General features: G+C 35.9%; 1 protein-coding gene across 3 annotated transcripts in view; it reads right to left on the reverse strand.

Moving 5' to 3' along the window:
• The window catches only part of LOC114656187 (E3 ubiquitin-protein ligase HECW2-like), a 358966-nt gene that overhangs the window by 204325 nt on the left and 128112 nt on the right, over positions 1-26529 (reverse strand). Inside the window, exon 1 of one of the 3 annotated variants that reach the window (XM_051931047.1) lies at positions 10768-10890. The exons of the other annotated variants lie outside the window; for them this stretch is intronic. Coding sequence (XP_051787007.1) covers positions 10768-10831 — 64 coding nt within the window. The 5' untranslated portion in view covers positions 10832-10890. Of the gene's footprint in view, positions 1-10767; positions 10891-26529 lie in introns of those variants that run through there. 3 annotated transcript variants of the gene reach the window in all.

The raw sequence follows: 26529 nt of genomic DNA on the forward strand, positions 1-26529 counted from the left end.
GAGGTTTGCAAAAGTCAGCAAAAGAGCAGTGAAGTTCGAAACCATAATCAGCACTACATGCAACAAATGGACTGATAGCATGAAACATAAATAATAATACTAATAATAATATGTAATAGAACATACAGTAAATTCTTAATAAACTTAATTAATTAATCACACTAAATGAAGGTGGCATGTTCTATTTAACAGTGTATGGGACAGATAGACATTTGAAACACAACATTATTACTTGGTGGAAATGGTGGCAGTATGTTAGTTAGGCTGTACTGTGTTAAGATTAGTTAATACACTATATGGAAGTGATTGGTAATTAAAAAAAAAATTTATGCGTGAATCTTTCTGTCTGGCATTAGTTTCTTAGCAGGTTGAGGCCTCAAACATTCCAAATGTGTGAAATAAATTAAAATATGCAGATAACTGGAATATGATTTTACAATGCATGTCTGTAAACAGGTACAATGTCCCTATAGTATATTCTGTGCACAGACGATCATTGACAACCACTGGCAACTTATTATACTTTAAAGAATAATTTAAAAATATTTGTAATACAATAACAATAAAAAAATAAAAGATGTTGAACTTGTTTTTAAATTTTTTTATTTGTCCTTTGTGTCACTGAGTGCCAGCAGTTATCCCAGGAGTTGGCCATGGAAGGAATGCCAGTCAACCACACAACAAAATCAAGCACACACCCAGACTTGTGTCAGGCCAGTTTAGGACGGCTGATTAACATAACACATACATCTTTAACATGAAGATGGAAACCTAGGCGGACACATAAAGAACATGCAAATTCCAAATAGGCAATGACAATGTCAAAACTTGAACGCTAGAGTCACCATCCCACCCTACTGAAACAGTATTTTTTTTATTTTTGAAGACAGGACATGTACTTTAATAACACAAATGCAATGATTTAAATTCTGAAGGTTTTTTTTGCTACTGTCAAATGAAGGTGTATAGTTTTTCCTGTAGGGGTAATGACTTGGATGCGACATAGTCACTTCATAGTCACAATCTCTTCTTCTGCCCCTAGAACTGAGCACCACGACCTGGAAGGACAACAAAAGCCTGATCCCAGCCGCACCTCTGCTCATGCGTCTTCTGGTCTGCCACCTTTCCAGGATAGACAGGACGCCGTAGTAAGTTTGGAAGAAAGACAAGATAATGCCATTACACTCAGTTTCAACTTTGAATCTGTTTGCTTTTTCACAAATTTTCTCTGTGTTCTTTATATAGTACTGCACTTTTAGTTTACATGAGAAGTTACCCTTAAATATATTTGGTATAGCTAATTCTGTATTCATAATGCATGCTGATGTGAGTTTTAACCTTTAAAGATATTACCATTGATACCTTGTGCTTCATAGCATTTTAACATTCTAGTGCTATATTGAATTTGTGACATTTCAGTCTGTTCAGACACAAATTAGAAAGATGAAATATTAAAATGTGAAACACAATGCATGTTTCAGTGACACTGTCATATTCAGCTGCTAATCATCATTAAAACTTGCCTCCTTTCTACTTTGTTCATCACTCCAAACAAGAATTAGATATCCACAGGGACGACCTAATAAAGCTATATAATATAAAATAACAAAATATAATACAAGATAATATACAATAAATATTTCCGATAAAAGATACATTTACACAATCAGGAATTTCAGAATACAACAAAGTTGCAATACACAAAGGCAAAAGTTAGTTAAGAGATGAATCTAATAGAAAACATGCAGTATATTTATTGTGCATCTGCAAATAACTAGAAACAGACCAAATTAAATCACTATAACCAATTATTTAATTCTTTTAAGAACATGACAGCTTAGCACCCTTAAACAGCCCCTCTAAAGTATGTATGCAAACTCCCAAGTAACATCATCACGCTAAAATGAAAAGAGATTGCAAGAAAAGTATTGCATTCCAAATAATATAATGACTTGTCTATGTTTATAAAGTGTATAGAATATCCTTACTTGCCTTCTGATAACTACAAAATCTGTGTGCCACTGAAACATTCTTGAATGATAAGAGTGTATCTGGGTTAAATTACATTCAGTATTTTTTTTAAAGGAAAACAATGCACAGATAAAAAAGAAAAAGAAAAAAAAACAAAACAGAGCAGAGTCTTTATCAGTTTTATAGAGGCAGTGCTGCTATTATGATGTGTTGCTCGTGTGTGTGTCAATCTAAACTGGTTTGAACAAAAAATGGACAATTTACTTAAAAATATAGAAATAACATGAAACAACACATCCTCTGAAAATATAAATATTAAGATGTACAAAGCAGAATTATTGCACAATAACTCAAGGGAACAGTACGAATGCCATCCTTCTTGCACAAATCAAATAACTGGTAAACGATATATATACACTGGGTCTCTATTTCCAGTTTCTGATCCTGAGAGAGCAGATTTCAATCTGGTCCATGACTAATTAACTGAACCCTGTTCCTTAATTAACTTCATTTATGCTTGCAAAGGTTTCTAAAGTTCAAAAAAGGAAGGCACAGACTTACTCTGGCGTTCCTGACCACCTCTGTCAAGAACGTCTCTTACTAAACTTCTCAAACTTAGATATACAGTAAACCTATTATTGCAATATTTTATATTCATACTGTCCAAATACTTATCTTTCCATCCTTTATCCAAATTCTTGCTGAAGCTGCTTAAGCTAGATCAGGGGTGTCAAACTCCAGGCATGGAGGGCCGCAGTGGCTACAGGTTTTCATTCTAACCTTTTTCCTAATCAGTGAGTAATTTTCACTGCTAATTAACTCCTTTTCCCTTCATTTCAATAGCCCAGTTTTTAAGGATTCAGTCCTCTGAATTGATTTGTTTCTTCATTAAATGGCAGCCAAACAGAAATGAGACGTGAAATGAGCCAACCTGGGATTTCAAACTCCAACCAACTTCACTCCAACCAGTCTCTTAATGAGAAGCTGATTCTGTTAATTAAGCCCGTTATTTAATTCAATGGCTTGTTGCTGCCACAGCAGACATTTCCAAATCTGTTGATTTTTCTGTTTTTTCTCTCATATGGTGGCGTGTTTGATGTCTCATTATTGTTTGGCTACTAATTATGGAAAAAGAGACAATTAAGGGGCTTGAGTCAAGTTAATTAAAACTAAAGCAAAAGAAGTTAATTAGCAGTAAAAATGGCTCACTAATGAAGAAGATGGTTAGAATGAAAACATGCAGCCACTGTGGCCCTTGGGGACCGGAGTTCGACACCTGTGATCTAGATCATGGTGTAGTGAGCAAGGCAGGAAAAAAGTTTTGTAAGAATCAGAACTAGAACTTTACAGTACAGGATAACTATAAAGTAATGCCCTAATTACAGTATAATTACAATCACAAGTAGTGTTTCTTTCTCAAAAGGAGACAAATATAACCATTTTTAAGTACTTGATGACTTAACTGACTTCACATCAGAAGGATTCTTGCTATAATTTGTTTCGAACCGTCACTAAACACTTACAAAGTACAGTAATCCCTCCTCCATCGCGGGGGTTGCGTTCCAGAGCCACCCGCGAAATAAGAAAATCCGCGAAGTAGAAACCATATGTTTATATGTTTATTTTTATATTGTCATGCTTGGGTCACAGATTTGCGCAGAAACACAGGAGGTTGTAGAGAGACAGGAACGTTATTCAAACTCTGCAAACAAACATTTGTCTCTTTTTCAAAAGTTTAAACTGTGCTCCATGATAAGACAGAGATGACAGTTCCGTCTCACAATTAAAAGAATGCAAACATATCTTCCTCTTCAAAGGAGTGCGCGTCAGGAGCACAGAATGTCAGAAAGACAGAGGAAAGCAAACAAATCAATAGGGCTGTTTGGCTTTTAAGTATGCGAAGCACTGCGGCACAAAGCTGTTGAAGGCGGCAGCTCACACCCCCTCCGTCAGGAGCAGACAAAGAGAGAGAGAGAGAGAGACAGCGAAAAACAAACAAGCAAAAATCAATACGTGCTCTTCGAGCTTTTAAGTATGCGAAGCACCGTGCAGCATGTCGCTTCACGAAGCAGCTGCACAGAAGGTAGCAACGTGAAGATAATCTTTCAGCATTTTTAGACGAGCGTCCATATCATCTAGGTGTGCGAACAGCCCCCCTGCTCAATCCCCCTACGTCAGGATCAGAGAAAGTCAGCGCAAGAGAGAGAGAGAGAAAAGTAAGTTGGGTTTCTTCTCAGCCATCTGCCAATAGCGTCCCTTGTATGAAATCAACTGGGCAAACCAGCTGAGGAAGCATGTACCAGAAATAAAAAGACCCATTGTCCACAGAAATCCGCGAACCAGCAAAAAATCCGCGATATATATTTAAATATGCTTACATATAAAATCCGCGATAGAGTGAAGCCGCGAAAGGCGAAGCGCGATATAGCGAGGGATCACTGTATTTTGTTTCTGTAGGCCAAAAAAAAAACACACTGTGCTTTCCCAATGGTGAATGCCATCTTTGATTAATGACTCATACAGCACTACTAGTGGATCAAAACTACTTACAGAAAAAAACATTTGCAACTGTAAATACCTACAAAAACAATACAGAAGTATTAATGTACTAAATGTATGGTATATTTTGCAACCCAGTTAATCATTTTTGAAGTTGTTATACAACTGTACTCCTATGATTAAGCCACTACATTGGTTTCAGTTAGTTCTGGTGTTAACTACAAAAATCCCCTCCTTAATCTATAAATGCATAAAAATATTTGCTAAAATTTACCTTAGGCTAGTGGCACACCACATTACTTAGATTCAGAGAGTGCATAATTTATTATACTTGAGTGAACAAAATAAACAAAAGAAAATCGTGCACTATCGTACAAAATCGTATCTAATAATGATAACAATATATCCTCAAATTTGACATTATTGCTACTGGTTACCCATTTCAATTCTGTTTAGCAATGACCATCAACAAAAGCCAAGTCACTAGAAAAAGCAGGAATTGATCAAATGCGTAAATGTTTTACTCATTTGCAATTGTATAGTTTGTTCGCAGCAATTCATGTGACCTAATAATATTATTATTACTTATTATTTGACTGATGCCTTTATCCAAGGTGACTTACAACATTTGAGGTGCTATTAGTTAGACTTATTTTGATTTACCAATTTGAGCTAAGGCAGGTGAAGTAACTTTTTCTATCTATCTATCTATCTATCTATCTATCTATCTATCTATCTATCTATCTATTCATGGTCACAGAGTGTCAGTACCGGGGTTTGAACCCACAACCTTTCAAAATCTTGGAAGTCCAAAGTCTTAATCACTACAACACAATAACTGCCAATAATATTAGCCCTTAGTTGAAAAAAAAAAAAACTATAAATAACGTACACCGGAAAGCACTTAGTTAGTTACATAGTACTTCTTTAACCAACAGTACCATAACTGACTCCCATTATCTTAGGAAACTTTGAGAAGGCAAAGCCAGGTAACAAGGGAATACAGCTAGTACTTAAATAAATTTGATCATTTTAGATTTTTTAATAAATCTGCAAACCATTCTGAAAATATGTTTTCACTTTATCATTGTGGGTTATTGATTGTGGGTTGATATGGAAAAATGGTAAATTTATCCATTTAAAATGAAATCTATAACACACTAAAGTGTGCTAAAAGTGAAGCGGTCTGAATACTTTCTGAATCCACTGTAAATGTTTACATCTGACAAGAATTAAATGACAAATATTGATGAAAACACATAGATGGAAAAACACTGGATAGGAAATCCATGTATGTCAAAATAGGAAGAGAAGGAAAACTCATGTAATTAAAGAGTGACAGGAAGACTGGCATTGATATTTTTCAACATGTATTTCCTAAAAATGTGTGGGTTAGGGTGGCAATGGCTAATGTCAAGGTATAAGTAAGAACAGGAGGAATAGTGTTGTTAATTGCATTGCTGTTTGTTGATGATGAAATACTGGCAAGTACTGAGACAGATTTAAAAAGAGTAATAGATAAACTGGTATGAAGAGCAGATATCCATGGCTAACAAATTAACACAAAAAAGTGACACAACCTTAGAAAAGTTGGGAAATAAAGATTTATAGAAATATAGATTAATGTAAAGAATATCTGCTATCTTAAAAGTCTAATCACAGAAGCCCCTAAATATCACATAAAATAACACAAATACTTACAGGATAAGGCGAACAGTTATTTTACAAAAGAAAGTAATTGCTGAAAGGGATCTAATTAGGAATCTTAAAAAATGATAAAAGATTCAGCTGTGAAGCATAGTGCTTTAAGATCAAAAGCAAGGATAATGAGGAAGGAAGACATCAAATAACTGAAGGCTCTCAAAATGATGGTATAGAGAAAAATGGAGAAAAGCAGTTGGACAATTCTTTGTACAATTAAGGAAGTGGTGCAAATTCCAAGATTAGAGAGATTACTTATTGATAAAATCATGATGAGGCCAAAACAGTGGATCAAATATAGGCTGTACAGAGACTGTTTTTCTTTCAAAATATCAAAGAGCCTCTAAAGCTCCTCTAAAGATACAGGCAAAAGGCAAACTGACAAGGAGGATGCTAAATTAGATAATGCAGAAAAGACAATATACAAAACTAAAGAATTAGATACAGCAAAACAAAACTGACTAGCATCCAGAAAATCAAGTAGTAGGAGACAGGCTTTAACTACAAGACTCCTAATTTCTAAAACACCAAAATAAGGGTCTTATCATTCAAGCAGTAGTATTATTTAGAATAAAATGTTCTTAGTAGATCTGCTTTCATGATGTACAAATGTTTGTCTATCTGTTACTAGCCCATCTGACTTTTCTCTTCTTAGTTTCTTGCTATGGTACATAGCACCACTACCTTCCTGTTAATGTTACTCCTCTTAAACTACTGTATAAGTATGACTTCACAGTGGAGGGCAGACAATTTTATTGACTCTAACATACAGTGTAAGGCAAATTAAAACACACAACACCAAACTAGGCTGTGCAATAATGCATTGTTGCAAGGCCAAGGAGGCCAGTAAAAATATACTGTACCTGTATTAGATAAACTTGTTATAGTTTCCAAAGGACTGCACGTCTACTAAGGTTAATTTTGCAGAATCTGTGTCAAATGTAGTTTTTATTCTTCCTTCATTGTTAATTGTCCTTACATCAGGTTATCTTATACTACATTACAACTTCAAATATGATTTGAACATTACCAGCATGATGCTTATCTGTCTGTGTTTGAGAGTCAAATACATAACTCATGAACAGATCATTAAACCATGATGAAATTTGGCATGCTCACTGCATCCCTGAAATGCTGGGACACTACAGACTTGGAAGAAAACAACCTCCCAGAAACAACTTGCTACTAAACACAATGTAATTATTTAAAAATGTCTTTTTAAGCAGTTTTGATGTTTTAACCATTTTTATTCTTTCATCTTTTGTTGGTACCATAAGTACTGTCTTTGGCATAGTGACATTGTTTTAAACATTCATATTGCATCTGTATCTGTGAATAAGCATTAATGCTGGTTTTGTTCTTTATTAATCTAGAACATGCAGCATACACGTGAAATCAAAGAAAGCAGATCAAGATCTGAAAAATGTTGCAACACACTTGCACATTCTTTATTTTTGAATACATTATGCAGACACAGTTAGTACTGCATGCTGCCTGGGACATACGTTTTCAGACTAGCTGGTGTCTAGCATATAGCTAAGATTGCTATTTAACCAGTACTGGAAATTGAATAATCAGCACTAAATTATAAAAGGTTCACACACTAAATTTGATACATCACTAAACATACACTCTAATTTTAGTTGCTTGTCTGGTAAGGGAAATTACAAATAAAAAACAAGTTCATGGGTGCTGTCAAACAAAATACATATTGTACATACTGCTCATCTCAGCAACCAGCCACTACTGCTACATTTAACTTATCAGAGAATGAAGGAATGACTGTTAGTGCATTTGTGTTCATTTCAAGGTTGCTGCTGAAGAAGTACAAGAAATGAGAAATTAGCAGCACCTGCTTCAATTGTTGGTATGAGATTAAATGCTGATTACAAAACCAGACTTTTCTTATAATGAACATCATTAGGAGATCTGACATATTTGATCTTTTCCTGTTGTCTAGCTTGTTTTAGTGAGTCAGATATGAAACCATTTTTCCTCTTAAAACAGCCTTCATTGAATCTCAAAGAGTTCCTGTGGAAACCACTGAGAATGTATTGGTCTCTAAAACACATTTGATTGGTAATGAATTCCAATCAACTTATTTTTTAAATTGCAACCATCATTATCTTGAGCACAGAGAAAACTCTAATACGATTCTAGCTCAACAAATCCAGAAAGTTTGCAATCCAATAACAGAAATTACCAATGTAACTGGAATTAAATTAGGGAGCATAAAGAGATATATGAGTAATCTAAAAACTCCTTGTCTTCCTCTCAGTGTAAAGAAGAAAAGACACAAGCTAAGCTACATTTTCCGATAAAATACAAATACCACAGCTCAACATTATAAGTGCAAAGAGAACTTGAAAAACCGCTGATACATTTAGAAATATAGGATGCTATAAACTCACTTTAAAGTGGGAAAGATGTAGGTCCTGATGTCTACCCAGTTGAGTTTTATAAAAAAACTAGGGGGCTTCACCCCCTGCTCGCTTCGCTCGCCAACCCCCGTGTTTGGTTTTCCGGATACACACTTTTAAGATTTTTTTTTTCTTTGAATTGTTGCTATTTCATTAGTTTCACTTTTATTTCGGAACTTCTGTAAAAACAATATTTGTAATCTTGCGTGTACCAATATCCTGAATCATTTTAATGAGGTCAGGATAGGTTTCTCTGTTTGGAATTTCAGCACAGACAAAACGATCTACATCATCAGCAGTTAATAATTTTTTTTTTTTTTTACAGACTCCTGTCTGTAAAGTTGTGCTATTTTCCTCTCACAGTTCCAAAGGTACATGGGGTTACCAAGGTGATACCCCAGCTTTTCTCTAGGTTTTTGTACAAGGGCTAGACAGAATGTTTTTGACTCCTGGGGTAAATTTAGGTTTTTAAATAAGCAGACAGATAAATATATATACATTAACAAAGTAACCAATAAATGCATGTGCGGTAAACTCCGTTTTTGAAATTCTCAAGATTCTTTATTTGTCACATGCATAGTTATACAGGACAGCATGCAGTGAAATTCATCCTGATCCGCTTATCAAAAATTGTGCAAAGTTAGAAGAATATCAGTTAGATTAACAAAAAGTCATAGATTGAAAGATAACAGTATTTTAGAACATAATAAATAAGTAAAATTTATGTGAATAAAGTAGAATTAAGTGTTAAGGTGCAATAGTGTAGTAATTACTGTGCAAAACCAAAGTTAGACTGGTGCATAGTTAAATGAGGCAGTTTGTTTGTTTGCACTACTGCGATCTTTACTTTTTATATTTTCTAATTTTCCTACTTTCATATCCTTTAACTTTCTCCACATGTGTATAGCGCCAACTTTTTTTTTTTTGAGCCTTTCTAATTTCACTGGTTTCATAGTCTCTAACCTGCTCTGCATGTGTTTAGCGCCAACGTTTGTAAACGTCTTTATGAAGTTCTACTTTCTTTTATTCATTGTCTTTTAATTCTGAGCCAGATTGGACGTGCTTTTTTTTCAATTCCACTTGTTCCGGGCTGATAATTACTTTCCTTATTTCTGAATTTGCACCTCGATTATTCTTTTTTGCTCTTTTTTCTGTCCAACGCATTTGAGTCTCTTTTCTCCGCGCTTTTCTTTCTTCTTCGTTTAATCATCGACGTTTCATTTCTACCCTATTCATTTCATTTCTACCCTATTGACCTTATACACTTTATATGCACTGAGAGCCCTGGAGCTGTGTGTGCTGCATGACTGCCTTTACACTACTGATTTTTTTTTTTTTTGATATTGTTTGCAAGTAGGGTGTGTCTTGCAAGACTCTCATTCTATGTTCCCATGAGACGCACCGTGGCAGGTCTCTTTCGTCTCGCGGGTCTTTAAATTATCTTCCGAGAAAATCACGTATCGTAGACTATCAGGACAGGGGACAGGATTTCTTTTTATAATAGATAGAAAAAAAAATCAAACATTTACGAAGATTAAAAAAGCAGAACTTTACCACAAACATTCTGCCAAACATTAATAACTGCTTTTCTAAAGAAATATAAAGACTTATTACAATGTGCTTTATATCCATTTAGATTAATTATTACAAGATTATTAAAATTAACATGTCAAAGTGAAAATATACAGCTTGGTCTCCCCAGGAAAGATTTTAAGAACATTACATACACACACACAAACACACACACATATTAAGTTTAATTTTACTTTTGTTCTGTTAACATTTCTGTCATCACATTAATATTCAACCAAAATTGTAATTGATGGATCATATACACTCACTGTAATGAATGTGTTCATAATAGTAATGTCCTGGGTTTTTATAAGCAGAGGTAATAAAACAAACAACAGATATTTTATTAATATAATTTTAAAAAATGCAAAGTAATACTAGCTAACTTTTCATTATCAAACCCAAAAGAGTAATTTCATGAAAGATCCATCTTTCAGCTCCTAACACAATTAATTTTTTTACATGTGTGCTTTCTATTCCCTTTTTCTCATTACATTTTCCAAACTAACTAGAAGTCTATATTGTCAGACTTTGTTTTGCATATCTAAAAGCACTAAGTACTATCATTTGTCCCTTCCACACATCCGCTATGTGCTCTTCTTACCTGCTCCAGGAGAGCTGCCTGAAATGCACATTGTGAACCCCCAGACCAAGGGAATAGACCCCATTCCATGTTCAGCAGGCCAACTCCTCTTCCCTCTGCGTCCGCTTTAATTCTGTACTCTGACTACATGGGCTAAGCAGGCCAAGAACAGGGACAGGCAGACCCTCCCTGCTGAAACATCAAAAATGCAATCCACTTCCTGACTTCTTGGGCCAGCAGGATGTTTGTAAACACCTTCCTGGATACTCCAGCCTACTCGATGCCCCTACCCACTGACAGACTCTTAGATCTGCAGATACTCAAATAACAAAGAAGAGGAAAAGCCCTCAGGACAAAACTGGGACACCAGATGCATTTTTAAAAGCAGAAAATAATACCAAAGATTAAATCAAATTCGGATAGTTTTTGGTTAAAACATTGCCAAATTAAAAATGAACAGGATAAATGTAGATAAGTCACTTAAAGAATTGACTGAAGGAAGATCATTTCAATCAAAGAAAGAATTTATATTCTTTCATTTTCACTCATCAACATTTGTACACAAACTCAAATTCAGCACAATCATATAAATATATCTATATAATATATATACAGTATATATATATATATATATATACATATATATATATATATATATATATATATATATATATATACTATATATATATATATATATATATATATATATATATATATATATATATATATATATTTTACTGCAAACAGGAAGTGTTTCATCTAATGTGTACCTTCAGTTCTGTGTTTGAGAGCCATACGTTCTTATGAGATTGAGCAATCAAGACTCAGTCTTTGAGACTTCCTGTTTCACCCCGATTAGGGCTAAAAGGCATGTTATCCAAAAGCAATTATATTTAGCAAGGTTTTGTACACAAAATGTACTAGGAGATGATTAAGAGATCAGCAGATGTCCGGTAAACAACAAGACTGGACAGTTGTCACATACACAGAGATTCCAAGGTTAATTAGCATCTTAACCTAAGAGGTATAATAAAAGCAAGAGTGTAGTAGAATAGACTTTTATTTGGACATGTTATTTGAGTGTAAGCCAATGAACCAATCAGAGTAAATGTGATGATTAATTTAGTACTATTATGTAAATTCAGTTGTCTATAAAATGGACATAATTTTGACCATTCTGTAAAAGACTACTGTGATGAATGCTCCTTCTCTAACATTTGTTGAAGAGATAACTAAAGACACATTGAACAGGTTTTCTTATGTCTGCTTCCTGACTCAAAGAGGTTTTAACAAATCTTTCCTAGTAGAGGATAAGTTTCTTTAATTAATATGCTGATTTCTTCCACATGTCTCACAGCTCTAGGAAGTGTAGTTTGATTCTCAGCTCAGTCACCATATGTGTGCTGTTCACATTACTGTTATGTTTCAGCCAAGGCTTCCTCTGGATTATGTTAAAATTCCTTTTTTTATGTCTTTTTTTGGTTATGTTTTATCCTTTAAATACTACCATCTATGTCTATATTGCCCCACCACTCTGCTTGGGGTTAAACAGGCTTAGAAAATGGTATGGTATAGTATGTATTTTTGTCAGTTGTCATTATTAATTATGAGAGTATGTTTTCACCTTTGCCACTTGTGCTTTGTGAGTGGTTTTCAAGAAGTGGGGCCACCTGTCTATTACATTGAGGGACTGCTCCCAGACCTATAAACACTCATGACAAATGTCGTCTCCTGTGGTACATTGTATGTGCATTGGTGTTAGTGAGTTCTCCTCTTATTGTTTACTCTTGTTCTTTGGATCTTTCTGGCTTTTTGACACTTCAACTAAATGATGGGTGGGAGAGGTTCCATTAAGCTTCTGAACCTTCTTCCTGATTGTGCAAAAAAATACTGTTGACTTACTAGTCAAGGAAGCCCAGATACAAGCCCTTGTTGATTGCATAGTTTTAATCAAGCAGATGTATTAAAAACCTAAGAATGCTCTGTGTATTCATTTTGATTTTATGATAATCATGTCGACATGAAAATGCTGCAATAAATATACAGTTAGTATGGGGGACAATTTTCTGCAATAAAATAATGTTTAAATGTGTTGTCCTAAAGATGTATTCTGTTACCATTATGAATATTGTGGCACCTTGCCAATGACAATGAATTCTTTGGTCTTTCCATCGCTCCTTTAGGTAGTTTGCTATCCTCAGAAGGACTGCTTGCTGTTGACCCATCAGTTGGAATTCTACACATTATTTGAAAAAAAAAAAGCAAAACATTTTTTTGAAATTCAGCCATTTTAAAAGAAGACCAGATATGTGCTTCATTTTGCTACTTATCTTTATTTGTGGCAACACCCCAGAGCCACAGTTCCACTTTCAAAATTTCTTTCCAAGAATGTTGATGTCCGGATGTGAATTGCATGTGCTATAAAATTTGATAACTGGTTTAGAGGGCTTCAACATGTTTCATTGTAGTTTTGCTCTATCACATAATCTTTTTCATCCTCTCATTTATCTTTTTTACTTTTTAATTGAATGTACATGCAACAAACCACAGTAAGTGTGTAATGCCGAGTGCTGATCAGCACTGTGAAGTTAGTATTGCCATTTAGGTGGCCTTGGTTCTTTCAAAAATCAACACAATCCATTGTAATCAGTTCAGTTCAAATTTATTATTATGTGTGCATAGCACAAATAAACTGGCATGTGCACCCTTTATGCTGCCACCAAGATTCACACTATGTAAAATAAAAATACAAAATGTTAGAGGTGAAAAGAAGATACTGTTTAGGAAAAAAAATATTTTCATATGATTTAAGTGTGTATCTGTTGATAAGCCACTGTTGTTTGTATGTGATTCAGTATGTGTGCCAGTATTGCCAATAAAAATAAAACAATTTGACTTGAGTACACATGGCATAAAAAAAATATGAGTGTGCATGTGTTGCCGCACCTGCGGAAGTTGTGCATCACGGAAGATGCAAATTCATTTCAGATGATTTCAGGGGACACTGATTACCCTGCCACTACACAGTACCACAAATCTGAGATAACATTTATTACTTTCACTTTACCTTTATTGTCACAAGCATGCCTCAGGGACAGAATAGTGCAATGCAAAATCTTTTTTGCTTCAAAGTGGACATATATGGCAAGTGTTAAGAAATATGTTTTCACATTTGGACCCCAGACCCATTTATCTGAGTAATTTTCTTTAACTCAAAAAAAAGTTTCACATACATAAGACATCAATGAAGAATAAAAATAAACTCTCTTGGATCGAGTGTACTGTTTTTGAAAATAAAACATTTATGAACTTTATTTGAATTTTTTTGAATCATGAAAATAACTCCCACAATTTAAATGGTTTAAGATGGTAAAGAGAGTGGAACTGAGGGTAGAAACTTTGAATGTTGGCAGTATGACTGGTAAGGGGAGAGAGTTAGCTGATATGATGGAGAGAAGGAAGGTTGATATATTGTGTGTGCAAGAGACTAAATGGAAGGGGAGTAAGGCCAGGTGGATCGGGGGTGGATTTAAATTGTTCTATCATGGTGTGGATAGGAGGAGAAATGGGGTAGGAGTTATTCTGAAGGAACAGTATGTCAAGAGTGTTTTGGAGGTGAAAAGAGTGTCAGACAGAGTGATGATTATGAAGCTGGAAATTAGAGGTGTGATGATGAATGTTGTTAGTGCATATGCCCCGCAAGTTGGGTGTTCAATGGAAGAGAAAGAAGATTTCTGGAGGGAGTTGGATGAAGTGATAAACAGTGTACCCAAAGGACAGAAAGTGATGATTGGAGCGGATTTCAATGGACATGTTAGTGAAGGGAACAGAGGAGATGAGGAGCTGATGGGTAGGTATAGTGTCAAGCAGAGGAATGAAGAAGGTCAGAGGATAGTGGATTTTGCAAAAAAGATGGACATGGCTGTGGTGGTGAATAATGATTTTAAGAATAGGAAGGAACATAGGGTGACATACAAGAGTGGAGGAAGATGCACACAGGTAGATTATATCCTACGCAGAAGAGTCAATTTGAAGGAGATTGAAGACTGCAAAGTGGTGGCAGGGGAAAGTGTAGTTAGGCAGCATAGGATGGTGGTCTGTAGGATGAAGTTGGAGATCAAGAAGAGGAGGAGAGTGAGGAAAATGGTGGAAATTGAAAAAGGAAGACTGCAAGGATGCATTTAGTGAGGAGGTAAGACAGGCACTGGGTGGCAGTGAAGAGTTACCAGACAGCTGGGCAACTACAGCAGAAGCAGTAAGGGTGACAACAAGAAAGGTGCTTGGAGTGACATCTGGACAGAGAAAGGAGGAAAAGGAAACCTGGAGGTGGAATGAGGAAATACAGGAGAGTATACAGAGGAAGAGGATGGCAAAGAAGAAGTGGGATAATCAGAAAGATGCAGAAAGTAGACAAGAGTACAAAGAGATAAGGCATAAAGTAAAGACAGAGGGACCGAGCAGGGAAAAGATGTACAGCAGGTTAGGGTGACAAAGGATAAAGATGGAAACATCCTCATAAGCTAGGAGGGTATGCTAAGCAGATGGAAAGAGTACTTTGAGAGGCTGATGAATGAAAAGAATGAGAGAAAGAGAAAGTTGGAGAATGTGCTGATAGTGAATCAGGGAGTGCAATGGGCAAGGAGGAAGTAAGGACAGCTATAAAGAGGATAAAAAATGGAAAGGCCGTTGGTCCAGATTACATACCTGTGGAAGCATAGGAGTGTTTAGGACAGATGGCAGTGGAGTTTTTAACCAGATTGTTTAATGGAATCTTGGAAACTGAGAGGATGCCTGAAGAGTGGAGAAGTGTACTGGTACCAATTTTTAAGAATAAGGGGGACATACAAAGCTGTAGTAACTACAGGGGGATAAAATTGATAAGCCACAGCATAAAGTTATGGAAAAGAGTAGTGGAAGCTAGGTTAAGAAGGGAGTTGATGATTAATTAGCAACAGCATGGTTTCATGCCAAGAAAGAGCACCACAGATGCAATGTTTGCTCTGAGGGTGTTGATAGAGAAGTATAGAGAAGGCCAGAAGGAGTTGCACTGCATCATTGTGGATTTGGGAAAAGCATATGACTGGGTGCCTTCAGAGGAGTTGTGGTATTTTATGAAGAAGTCGGGAGTGGCAAAGAAGTATGTAAGAATTGTACAGGATATGTATGAGGGAAGTGTGACAGTAATGAGGTCTGTGGTTAAAGTGACAGATGCGTTTAATGTGGAGGTGGGATTACATCAGGGATCAGCTTTGAGCCCTTTCTTTTTTGCAATGGTGATGGACAGGTTGACAGACAAGATTAGACAGGAGTCCCCGTGGACTATGATGTTTGCTGATGACATTGTGATCTGTAGCGAGAGTAGGGAGCAGGTCGAGGAGACACTGCTAAGGTGAAGATATGCCCTAGAGAGAACAAGACAGAATACATGTGTGTGAATGAGAGGGAGGTCAGTGGAATGGCGAGGATGCAGGGAGTATAGTTGGCGAAGGTGGATGATTTTAAATACTTGGGATCAACAGTACAGAGTAACGGGGATTGTGGAACACAAGTGAAAAAGAGAGTGCAGGCAGGGTGGAATGGGTGGAGAAGATTCTCAGGAGTAATTTGTGACACACGGGTATCAGCAAGAGTGATAGGGAAGGTATACAGGACGGTAGTGAGACCAGCTATGTTATATGGGTTGGAGACAGTGGCACAGACCAGAAAGCAGGAGACAGAGCTGGAGGTGGCAGAGTTTAAGATGCTAAGATTTGCATTGGGTGTGACGAGGATGGACAGGATTTGAAATGAGTACATTAGAGGATCAGCTGAAGTTGGACAGTTGGGAGAGAGGTGAGATTGTTTTGGTTTGGACAGGTGCACAGGAGAGATGCTGGGTATATTGGGAGAAGGATAGAGCTGCCAAGCAAGAAGAAAAGAGAAAGGCCTAATAGGAGGTTTATGGATGTGGTGAGAGAGGACAAGCAAGTGGTGGCTGTCACAGAGCAAGATGTAGAGGACAGGAAGACATGGAAAAAGATGATCTGCTGTGGCAACCCCTAACGGGAGCAGCTGAAAGAGGAAGAAGAATGTAAATGGTTTAAGCTTTTATGAACTATTAATCCTGAAAGCATTTAAGTAATCATACCTGCAATACATGTATTGAACCTAAAGCATTGGTGAAATATGAATAAGCGTAATGTAACATATATTTGATTAGTTATACTGTATATGTGCAAATATATATAACATTTTGCAGCAAAGTTCAATATTATCTCTGTAACTCCATTAAACAATAACATAATTAACATTAACAAATTAACAAAGGCAGAAGCTATTTTCTTAAAAAAATGTTTTAAATTTTAATATTAAAAATTGAGCACAACTTTTTTATTAATAATAAAGTTGAGGACAAGTGTCCCATCCAAGGACAGCTTCTGCCTTATCCCCAATGCTTCCAGGATAGGCTACTGCTTGACAGAATTCAATGGGTCTGAGAAGGTGATGCTGTGTTGTTATAACTCAAAAGTAACTGGAATATTACTTTTCTTACATTCTACTTGCCTGACTTTTTACACTTCTTTTACATATCTTTTATGTCTATACATACAGTATACTGCAGTTTAACCCCCCCCCCCCCCCCCCACTTCGCTTTTGTAGATCAACCTATATTCATAAGCTCAGTTCTCTGATCCTGGCCAACCTGAAACTCACTGCAATTAAGTATTTGAACCACATTATGCACTCATAAAGCAAAAGAAGTTAATTTATAAAGGCACTGTGGCACAGTCATATCAGGGTTGACTGAAACTTGCAAAGATGATACTGATTCAGTCTCCCCTCATTGATCCACATTAGAAATGTATACACAGTCGCACAATTCATATCCATAATTCATATCAGATAAACACATGTAATTTAGTGAAGCCTTGTAATTCACTGTAGTTCAGTTCACACAGTAACACTGTTGAGCTGTGTAATATGCCAAGTCAGAGTTGGCAAGCAGCTGATATATGCTCACTTTGGAGACTGCCAATACCAAGATCACACCATTTTCCTCTAGCTAATAGAAAACTTCCACCTGTAAGCAATTTATTCTGGTGATCCATTCAGTGTGTGCAGTTAACTAGAGATAACAAATAAAAACAGTGATTTACGCAGATCTGTTGTGAAAGAATGAAGCTGACGCAAAGTCCAACAGAAGGAAGTGCGTCTTAGATCCATGAATGGATTTAATGAATAACATTGTTTCAGTGGATTGTCACATTATAAACATGGCAGATATATATTAACTACACACTAGAAAATCATTAAGAAAGAACGCATAGTTTAAATGGTATCATGTGATTAAAAACATTTGTGTATAGTCCCAGAACCTATTAAATACACGATTAGGTAAAAAGCTAATTCAGTTCTTTGTTTCTTTAATTCATGCCTTAATGTTTCTGACTTTATTGGTCCAATATGGCTTGATAAGGTGCCAAACCCTATCCAGGCCATATCTCTACCAGGGCAGAAACCAACCAGATCAAAGTTCTTACACATACGCGCGTGCACACAGACACACACACACAGAGTCTCACTACAGCACATACACTCCTGAGTAGCTGCTGATAGAGGAATCCACAGCACCTAGAGAAAACCCAATAAAACATGCACAGAATGTGAAAAAGCCACACAGACAATTAGCAGACTGAAATTTGGGGCTGTGTGCTAGTCGCACTATCAGTGTACGACCCACATTATATGCTTCTTTTAAATCTTACTGTTAATAGGAGCCAAAAGATCAAACTTGTCAAAGTCTACTCACAGCAATGTTAATAATATTTTATTTTTCTAATGTATAGTGTAACCTTTAAAGAATGATATTTTTGCCAGGATAATACAATATTCCAGACACGCAAAGTCCAGAAAATTTCAAGACTGAATTTCTGGAAATGTTTCAGACTACAAATTGTTCACGTTATTTGACAAACTGAAAAATATACAGTTGCTATTTCATCTTGTTGTTGTCATCTTGTAGAATGCACCCGAATTCTCCTACCCATGAGATGTTTTATTGGGGATTATCTCCCCTCTGCTGGAGAACCTTCACATATAAGGCTCCTGAAAAATCCATTTCCATGTCCATATTCTTTTGATTTATGGAATCAAATGTGCTCTGGCATTGGCTTAGGGTTATTTAAGAGGTAATCTTACTCTGCCTTCTACTGCATATGTTTAAAATGTGGTACATCTACTCCAATACTTTTGTGAATTTCCCCTTGGGATTAATAAAGTATCTATCTATCTATCTATCTATCTATCTAATATGGCTAGTGATGCACTGATGAAGGGTGCAAATCACTTGGGATTAGGAGTCAACCCACCTCTAAAGTAGCCAGAGATCATCTGTGTGTAAAAAGTGATAATGTTCACATTACACACACACCTTGTCTGGGCTGGTGTTTGAACCCAGAAATCAGGATCTGTAAGAGAGCAGTGCTAAACATTGGATGACCATGTCAACTGAGAAACTTTCAATAATTCATGAAGGAGTTAGTAGTCCAAGTATCTCAAACGTAGATTTTTGGAGGATTTCAGGGGCCATAGGTTTTTGTTTAAAATAGTTTCTTTATAAGAAGATAACTTTTGCATCTTTTACTTGTGTGGGGTTTTGCTGCTCTTATTCTGCCACATCAGTTCTTCTACCTGTGCTTATTTTACTTTATGGTAAATATCCAAAAAATGCTTTGTAAACTGGAATGTATTTGTACCTCTCAATCCTTTGACTTTATATTTTTCTAAGTACTGCATTAAAAATGACACTTTAAAATGAACAGTTTCAAATGGCACTAAGTTCCATTGTTAGATATCTAGCTTTTTTGGAAGATTTTCAGTTCATACTGTATATATAGCAATGTACTGGTTAGGGGTGGGTTTATTAGTAGTCTGCTCTCCTTACTACAGTGGTACGTTTTTCTGTAATACATTAAGTTTGTTTCTTCCTTACTACTTGTACTTCATGCTGACTTTCTTAAGAGAAAAGCAGCATTCAAGGCTCACTAAACGGAAGCAACTGAAACAAAGTAGGTTTGCATTAAAACTTGTGACAGTTGTACAAATCTTTGGGAAATGACATTCTAAAGCTGTATTTATTATCTGTCGCTACTGAGACTACAAACAACACAGTTGCTGCACGCCATCACTCACTGAGTGAAAAGTTTCTTTAACAACATGAACTATCTTTAAATTTAAAAATTGGCTGGAACAAAGGCCTACAACTACTGTGGCTTTGTAGGAACAGAGTTTAAAAACAAACCTCAGCACAGCTTATTTACTGGCCTGTCCTTTGATATTACCATTTGTTTTGTTATTGCCTGGGATAACACTATTAAAAAATTTATTAAAATTACATCTGTCCCTGTCTGAAATCAAACTGCAGTCCATGTACATATTTGGTTAAATTTTAGAACTTTACTAAATGATAACCATGGATTGATAACTAACAGTCAGAAGAAATAGGAAGACAGAAAGAAAAAAAAATATTTAAAGAGGTGAAACAACTATGGTCTTCTGCATTACCAGTACTTCAAATTAAACTTCTCCCAAAGTGTAATTTGTTTGAAGCAGGAAAGTACAAAGCATAAGGCATTGTTACAGAGATACAATAAAATAGGCAAAGACAAAACAACAGACAACTAGTGTTATTATAAGTACATACACTAGAGCATGGGAAAGGCGCTATATAAATAAAATGTATTATTATTATTATTAAAGAAGAATAATTACCTTAAACAGTGCATAAAATAATTATTCAGAATTGAGAAGCATTCCATAAGTAACAGAATTCAAAATGCTTATAGCTGTGGTAATAAAGGAGTTCTGAAATCTGTTGCTCTTTACCCTGGGAACCTAAACCCACAGCCTTAAAGCAATGGCTCAAATTTAAGAAAAAGACGAGAACTACTATGTGACAAAACTAAATTGGCATTCTTTCTAACCTGTTCATGAAAACCAAAAAATCTGAATCTGAATTTCAAGCATTATGTAGTTTCTGGAATGCTTGTAAAAATAGTTTTAACTGTGAAATGTTTTAAGTAGTGCAGTATAAATTGCATTTTCAATGCTTCATTGAAGATATACATTCAAGAAGTTTTATATTCTTTCTGAGATACTCTGTTTTACACAAACAAGAAAGAACTAGAAGAGAACAACAATTTTATTGTTTGTATCTCAGAGAACAGAAAGATATGCAGGTTCATTAACATTATTCAAGAAGCCCCACTTACCTCAAACTGAATTGAAGATGTATGACTAAGAGCAGCAGGTACTCGGAAGGTGCACACTCTGTTTATAGATCAGGCAGGACCTCTGAGCTTATACTTAAAGGTTTCATTGTCTTGGTTTAGGTTAATGTGGGAAGCAAGGGTGGGTCATTCAGGAAGAGATCAAACTGAGGCTAAATTTGGTAAACAGTTTACAAATTGTCTAAACTTATAAAAGTGCACTTGGCCTAAAGCTAATATAGTGTGCTTGAGATGAACAATGAAATTGTAACAATAAGCTTATTTATTATTTCACTGTATAAATAGATTAACCCATTTCGAAAAAGGATGGATGGATGATTATTATATCAAATAATTTCTCTCTATAAACCTGAGCCTATTCATATTTAGGACTATATTTCAAAACCACTGTTTTCTAACTGCTAAACAAGAGAAGCATCTAGGCCTATTTTATTTCAACTAACTTATTTTAGTTGAGTTTTACTATGACATAAAACATTGACTTTTGGTGAAAAAATTATATTAAAACACAATAAATTAAAATTTTGGTTTGATGCATTTACACTTTGAAATGCAAAGAAAATTAACATTTGTAAAAATAATAAATCACATCTATCCATTCATTTATTTTCTCAATTCACTGATGTCGCCAACAGAATGAATTCCTGCACATCACAAACCTGAATTTATATATAAAATGTAATACTCGTACTGTAAGTGAACTAATAGCCCTACAATGTTTTGTCAGTGACAGAGTGTATAAATAAAGTATTTGGATTAATTAAATTACATAATCACTCACATCACCACCTGTGAGATGGGACTCTACTTTCCTGCACAAATTGTGTCAGGAAGCGATTCAGTGGTCATGGACTATAGGAGTTGAGATCTTACAACCCAGCATTAAATGCACAACTCAACCATAGACACCATTTTCATTGCAGAATTTCTGATTTAATTGCCTTATTTTGACTCTAAGGGTTATTCATGTCAAGATGTACACATTTTCAAAAGCATAACAAAAATGAAAAGATAATATAGGCATTTTCAGCTTTACATAAAAGAAATGGCATATTCACTTTGAAATTAACAGGAGCACTGCCATGTAGCATATAACATTATTGCGTTCTACTGTTTGGATGCAGGACACTCTATGTGTGCAGTTTACATGCTCTTTCCATCTTCATGTTAGATATCTCATGGAAGTCTGCCTTTCTTCCTCATTCCAAAGACCTGAGCAGCACTGTTCCGAGAGTGGGAGCATTGGTAAGGCTTACTGACCGAGTTATGTTCCTGCATCTGTCAACAGTTACTTGAACCGGCTCTGGGTCCCCATTACCTTTAGCTGAGGTACAAAAAGCTGAAGTTTGAGCCATTACACTTCTTCCCCAAGATTAGTGAAATGTTACAAAAATGGTGGTATGTATTTGTATCTAGGTGCTTTAAAAAAGGTGTGGGTTGCATGCCAAAATTACAAACTATTACTATAAATCAATTTTCAATTGTTCAAAACTGATGTTTTTAAGTTAGACACTTCTGTATAGTTTCTGAACCAGCAGCACTGGACAAGAGGCACAAATCCACCTTAAACTCAGGACACCCCCACACACATATCCACACTCAATCAAGCACATGAGGACAAATTATTGTTACAAATTAAGCTAAAATGCAAATGTTTGAGATGCGTGAGAATTTCGGAGTACCAATTACAAACCCACACAGACATAAGGGAAATCATTCAAACTCTACAAAAATGGTTTATGTTATGAATCCAGGATTTTAGAGCAGCAACGCAGCACTGCTAACCATTGTACTATTGTGCTATGCAAGGGATGGACAAAAGACTTTTTTAAATTGAATATGGGTATAGAACAAACCTACTTAGGACACTGAAAAAATAGAAAGGTTATAGTGAATGTAAAAATGAATTACTGTATAAGGCCTAAATATCCACTGTTGGTACGTCGCCACATAATGGTGAGATGCTTTGAGATTCTCTAAAACAAGAGGGGAGATGAATGTGCACATTCTCTGCTAGGATACTGATCGAATACTTAAGGATCAAAACTAAACTCAAGCCACAATTCTCAACCTGCCCCAAAAAGCAAAGGGTATGCTCATTGACACCTTCATTTCTCAGGTCAAAAATATAAATGTTCTCTATTCACAAATTGTTCTTAAATTGTTTTTAAATAGTCACAAAAAATGACAAGAGAAAGTAATACTGTTTGAAACAGCATGCTGACTCACAGAAAAGATTAATATTCTTTTATTTAGAAGATTAAGTTAATTAAATCATATAATTAACGGCATAATTTGTCAACAGTTAAATCCTCCATGACCGATATTGTGTTTTCTCTCTGGGTACTTTTAGTACAAAGTGACGACTGTCTGGTGAGAAAATGGGATCATAGACAGGAAGACATGGTGGTGAAAAACTGGTGTTGACAATGAAGATTTTGCATAAAATAATAATTAAAAAAGCTAAACTAAAAAAACAAGGTGGCCATTGAGCCAGGAGGTAAGCATAGGGCATAGCTCATTACTTCCTGCATTTGATTCTTCTGCTTTCAACATGACTAGCTGCAAAGCTCCATGAGCAAAAGAAAACTGAACTGTCCTTAAAAAAATAAAAATTAAAGGAAATGCACAGCATCATGGGATGATTTTTTTAATGGTTACTTCGCCCTTTATCAGACTTTGAGAAATAAAAATTGTTTAATATGGTTTTCTTGTAAGTGAACCTTTAGTAATATGTTGTAAATGTAACATTTTAATAATCTAATTGTACCTCATGGCAAAATATCCATCCATCCATCCATTTTCCAGCCCGCTGAATCCGAACACAGGGTCACGGGGGTCTGCTGGAGCCAATCCCAGCCAACACAGAGCACAAGGCAGGAACCAATCCCGGGCAGGGTGCCAATCCACCGCAGGACACACACAAACACATCCACACACCAAGCACACACTAGGGCCAATTTAGAATCGCCAATCCACCTAACCGGCATGTCTTTGGACTGTGGGAGGAAACCGGAGCGCCCGGAGGAAACCCACACAGACACGGGGAGAACATACAAACTCCACGCAGGGAGCACCCGGGAAGTGAACCCAGGTCCCCAGATCTCCCAACTGCAAGGCAGCAGCGCTACCCATTGTGCCACCGTGCCGCCTGGCAAAATATCACTGTCTCAAATAGCCAGAAGAATTTTAAATGCATATGTGTATATATTCAAACATTAATTTAATTATAAAAACAATCTAATCTTATTAGCTGAATGCACTACTACAAACATAAGGGCTAATCGCACATAAGTTCACTCATAAATAAATTTAATGCTATACCAAAGTCTGTATGTCAAGCACAAGCTCTGATTTCCACAATTAAAGGTACTGTATGTTTAAACGGAATGAACTGATTCAATAGTTTTTCTTATTAAGTGTAGACTCACATATTTTTGGTTATAGAGGTAAAATGTCAGCTTTAACTCATCCTCATAATTGGTAGTTTAACAATCATTTTTCAGATTTAATCAGGTTAGTTGGTTATCCCCAAATCTTTTTCCTCAACTCTCAGTAATCCTGGGCATCCATTGGGGTGAGAACCATTCTTCTCACATCGTCTTATAACATCTCAAACCATGTCTTCTTTCACTTCCATCTTAGATTCATCCCCTCCACTTCCATTCTCGTGCATCTCTTTTTATCCACATCATCCTCTGGTTTTCCATGCCTAATCCAATTTAGTTTCTTTCTCCTCACCTCAACACTAAACATATTCATTCACACCAAGTCTTTCTATTAACGCAGCTTTTATATTCCTCTTACTACGTGAAACTCCACACATCAACCTGATCATGTAATTTCACTCCCACAGAACATACTATGTCTTACACAGCTTTCATAAACTTTACCAGTCAATGCCAGAGATACTGCTCTAGAAGTCAGAATGGAAGACATCTCCCAGAGTTTCTTCAATTCACTTCTTGTACTTGCTATTATTTCTGTGCCTATTTTTATCTGCACTCAGTATGCCACTTTCAGAAGACATCTAATAAGGTCCCACATAACAGATTGGACATCAAACTAAAAGAAGTGAGAATTGAGGTCATATTTAGATGGGTGAAACAATCAAATAAAATGTAAGAGGCAAAGGGTTTTGGAGTGAGGAACCTTATCAGAATTAGGTGATATTAAAAGTGATGGGGACAATGCTATTTTTCATATATAAATGATCTGAACAGGAATATAAACAACAAGCTGGTTAAGTTAAATTAACCTCCAGACAGCGTATAGAAACCATTAAGAAGGCTAACATGATGTTAGGTTATATAGCACAATGTGTAGAGTACAAAGTCAAAGGATGTTATACTTAAGCTTTATAACCCATTGATGAGGCCTCACCTGGAATACTGAATACAGGTTTGACCTCTGGGCCAAAAAAGACATAACAGCACTAAAATAAGTCCAGAGAAGAATAAGTAGGCTGATTTTAGGACTGAGAGGTATGACCAATGAAGAAAGATTAAAAGAGTTGAACATTTTCAGTTTAAGAAAACTGAGATTAAGAGGTAACATGACTTAAGTTTTTAGAATTGTGAAAGCAGCTAGCACAGAGGATCTTAGCTGTTACTTTAAAATTAATTATATAAGAACATCAGGATACAGTCAGAAACTTGTTAAGGGTAAAGTCTGCACACATTTTTGAAAGTTCTTCTTCAAACAGAGAATAATAGCCATACAGAATAAATTTCCAAGTAGTGTGGAACACAGTAAGATTTTAGGAACCTTCAAAGCTCGACCTGATGTAATTTTGCAGATATTAGGAAGATAGAATTGGCAAGCTTTGTTGTGCTGAATGCCATGATATCATCAAAATTTTACTGTTCTGCTGTTCTAATGTCAGAAGTAGCAGAACGTTTCTGTTCTCGACAAAACACCATTACCTACATTTAAATTTACAGTTACTGTATCAACATTCTGCACCTTCTCACACAGTACTTACAAACAAAGGTTGAATACAACTGCATCTTTTATGCACCCCCAGCATTGAATAGTTTCTTACAACTCATTTACCACACACATCACCCCTATGCACCCCTCCTTTTCCAAACCTCCTACACCATCGCATCCAAACATCATCTTGATTTTGCATACATTTACCTTGAAGCCTTTTACTTCCAAACCTAGCTGGTAGTCCATTGTGATGACCTTGGTATAGGTGATGCTTGGAAAGTTGAGTGATATTCAGACTTTGCTAAGGACTATTTACACAATATTATGCAGGTCATCTGTTATGAAGGCAAACACTGCTTGAATATATTAAAAATGCATAACACCATGTTGCTATCTCAATACTTAATGACGTTGTAGCTGAACTGGAAAACGTATGCAAAATTCTGCAAAGAAGTGAACTTTTGACTGTTGAAGCTTTTCAGTTTGCCAAAGCAAAAATCAAGAAAGCTAGGTTACAGTGTCTGGGAGACAAGCCACATTTCCAGGAATAAATATGTAATCTGCTCTATTCATTGTAGTT

This window comes from Erpetoichthys calabaricus, chromosome 8 (genome assembly GCF_900747795.2).
Source record: "Erpetoichthys calabaricus chromosome 8, fErpCal1.3, whole genome shotgun sequence".
NCBI classification, from domain to species: Eukaryota; Metazoa; Chordata; class Cladistia; order Polypteriformes; family Polypteridae; genus Erpetoichthys; species Erpetoichthys calabaricus.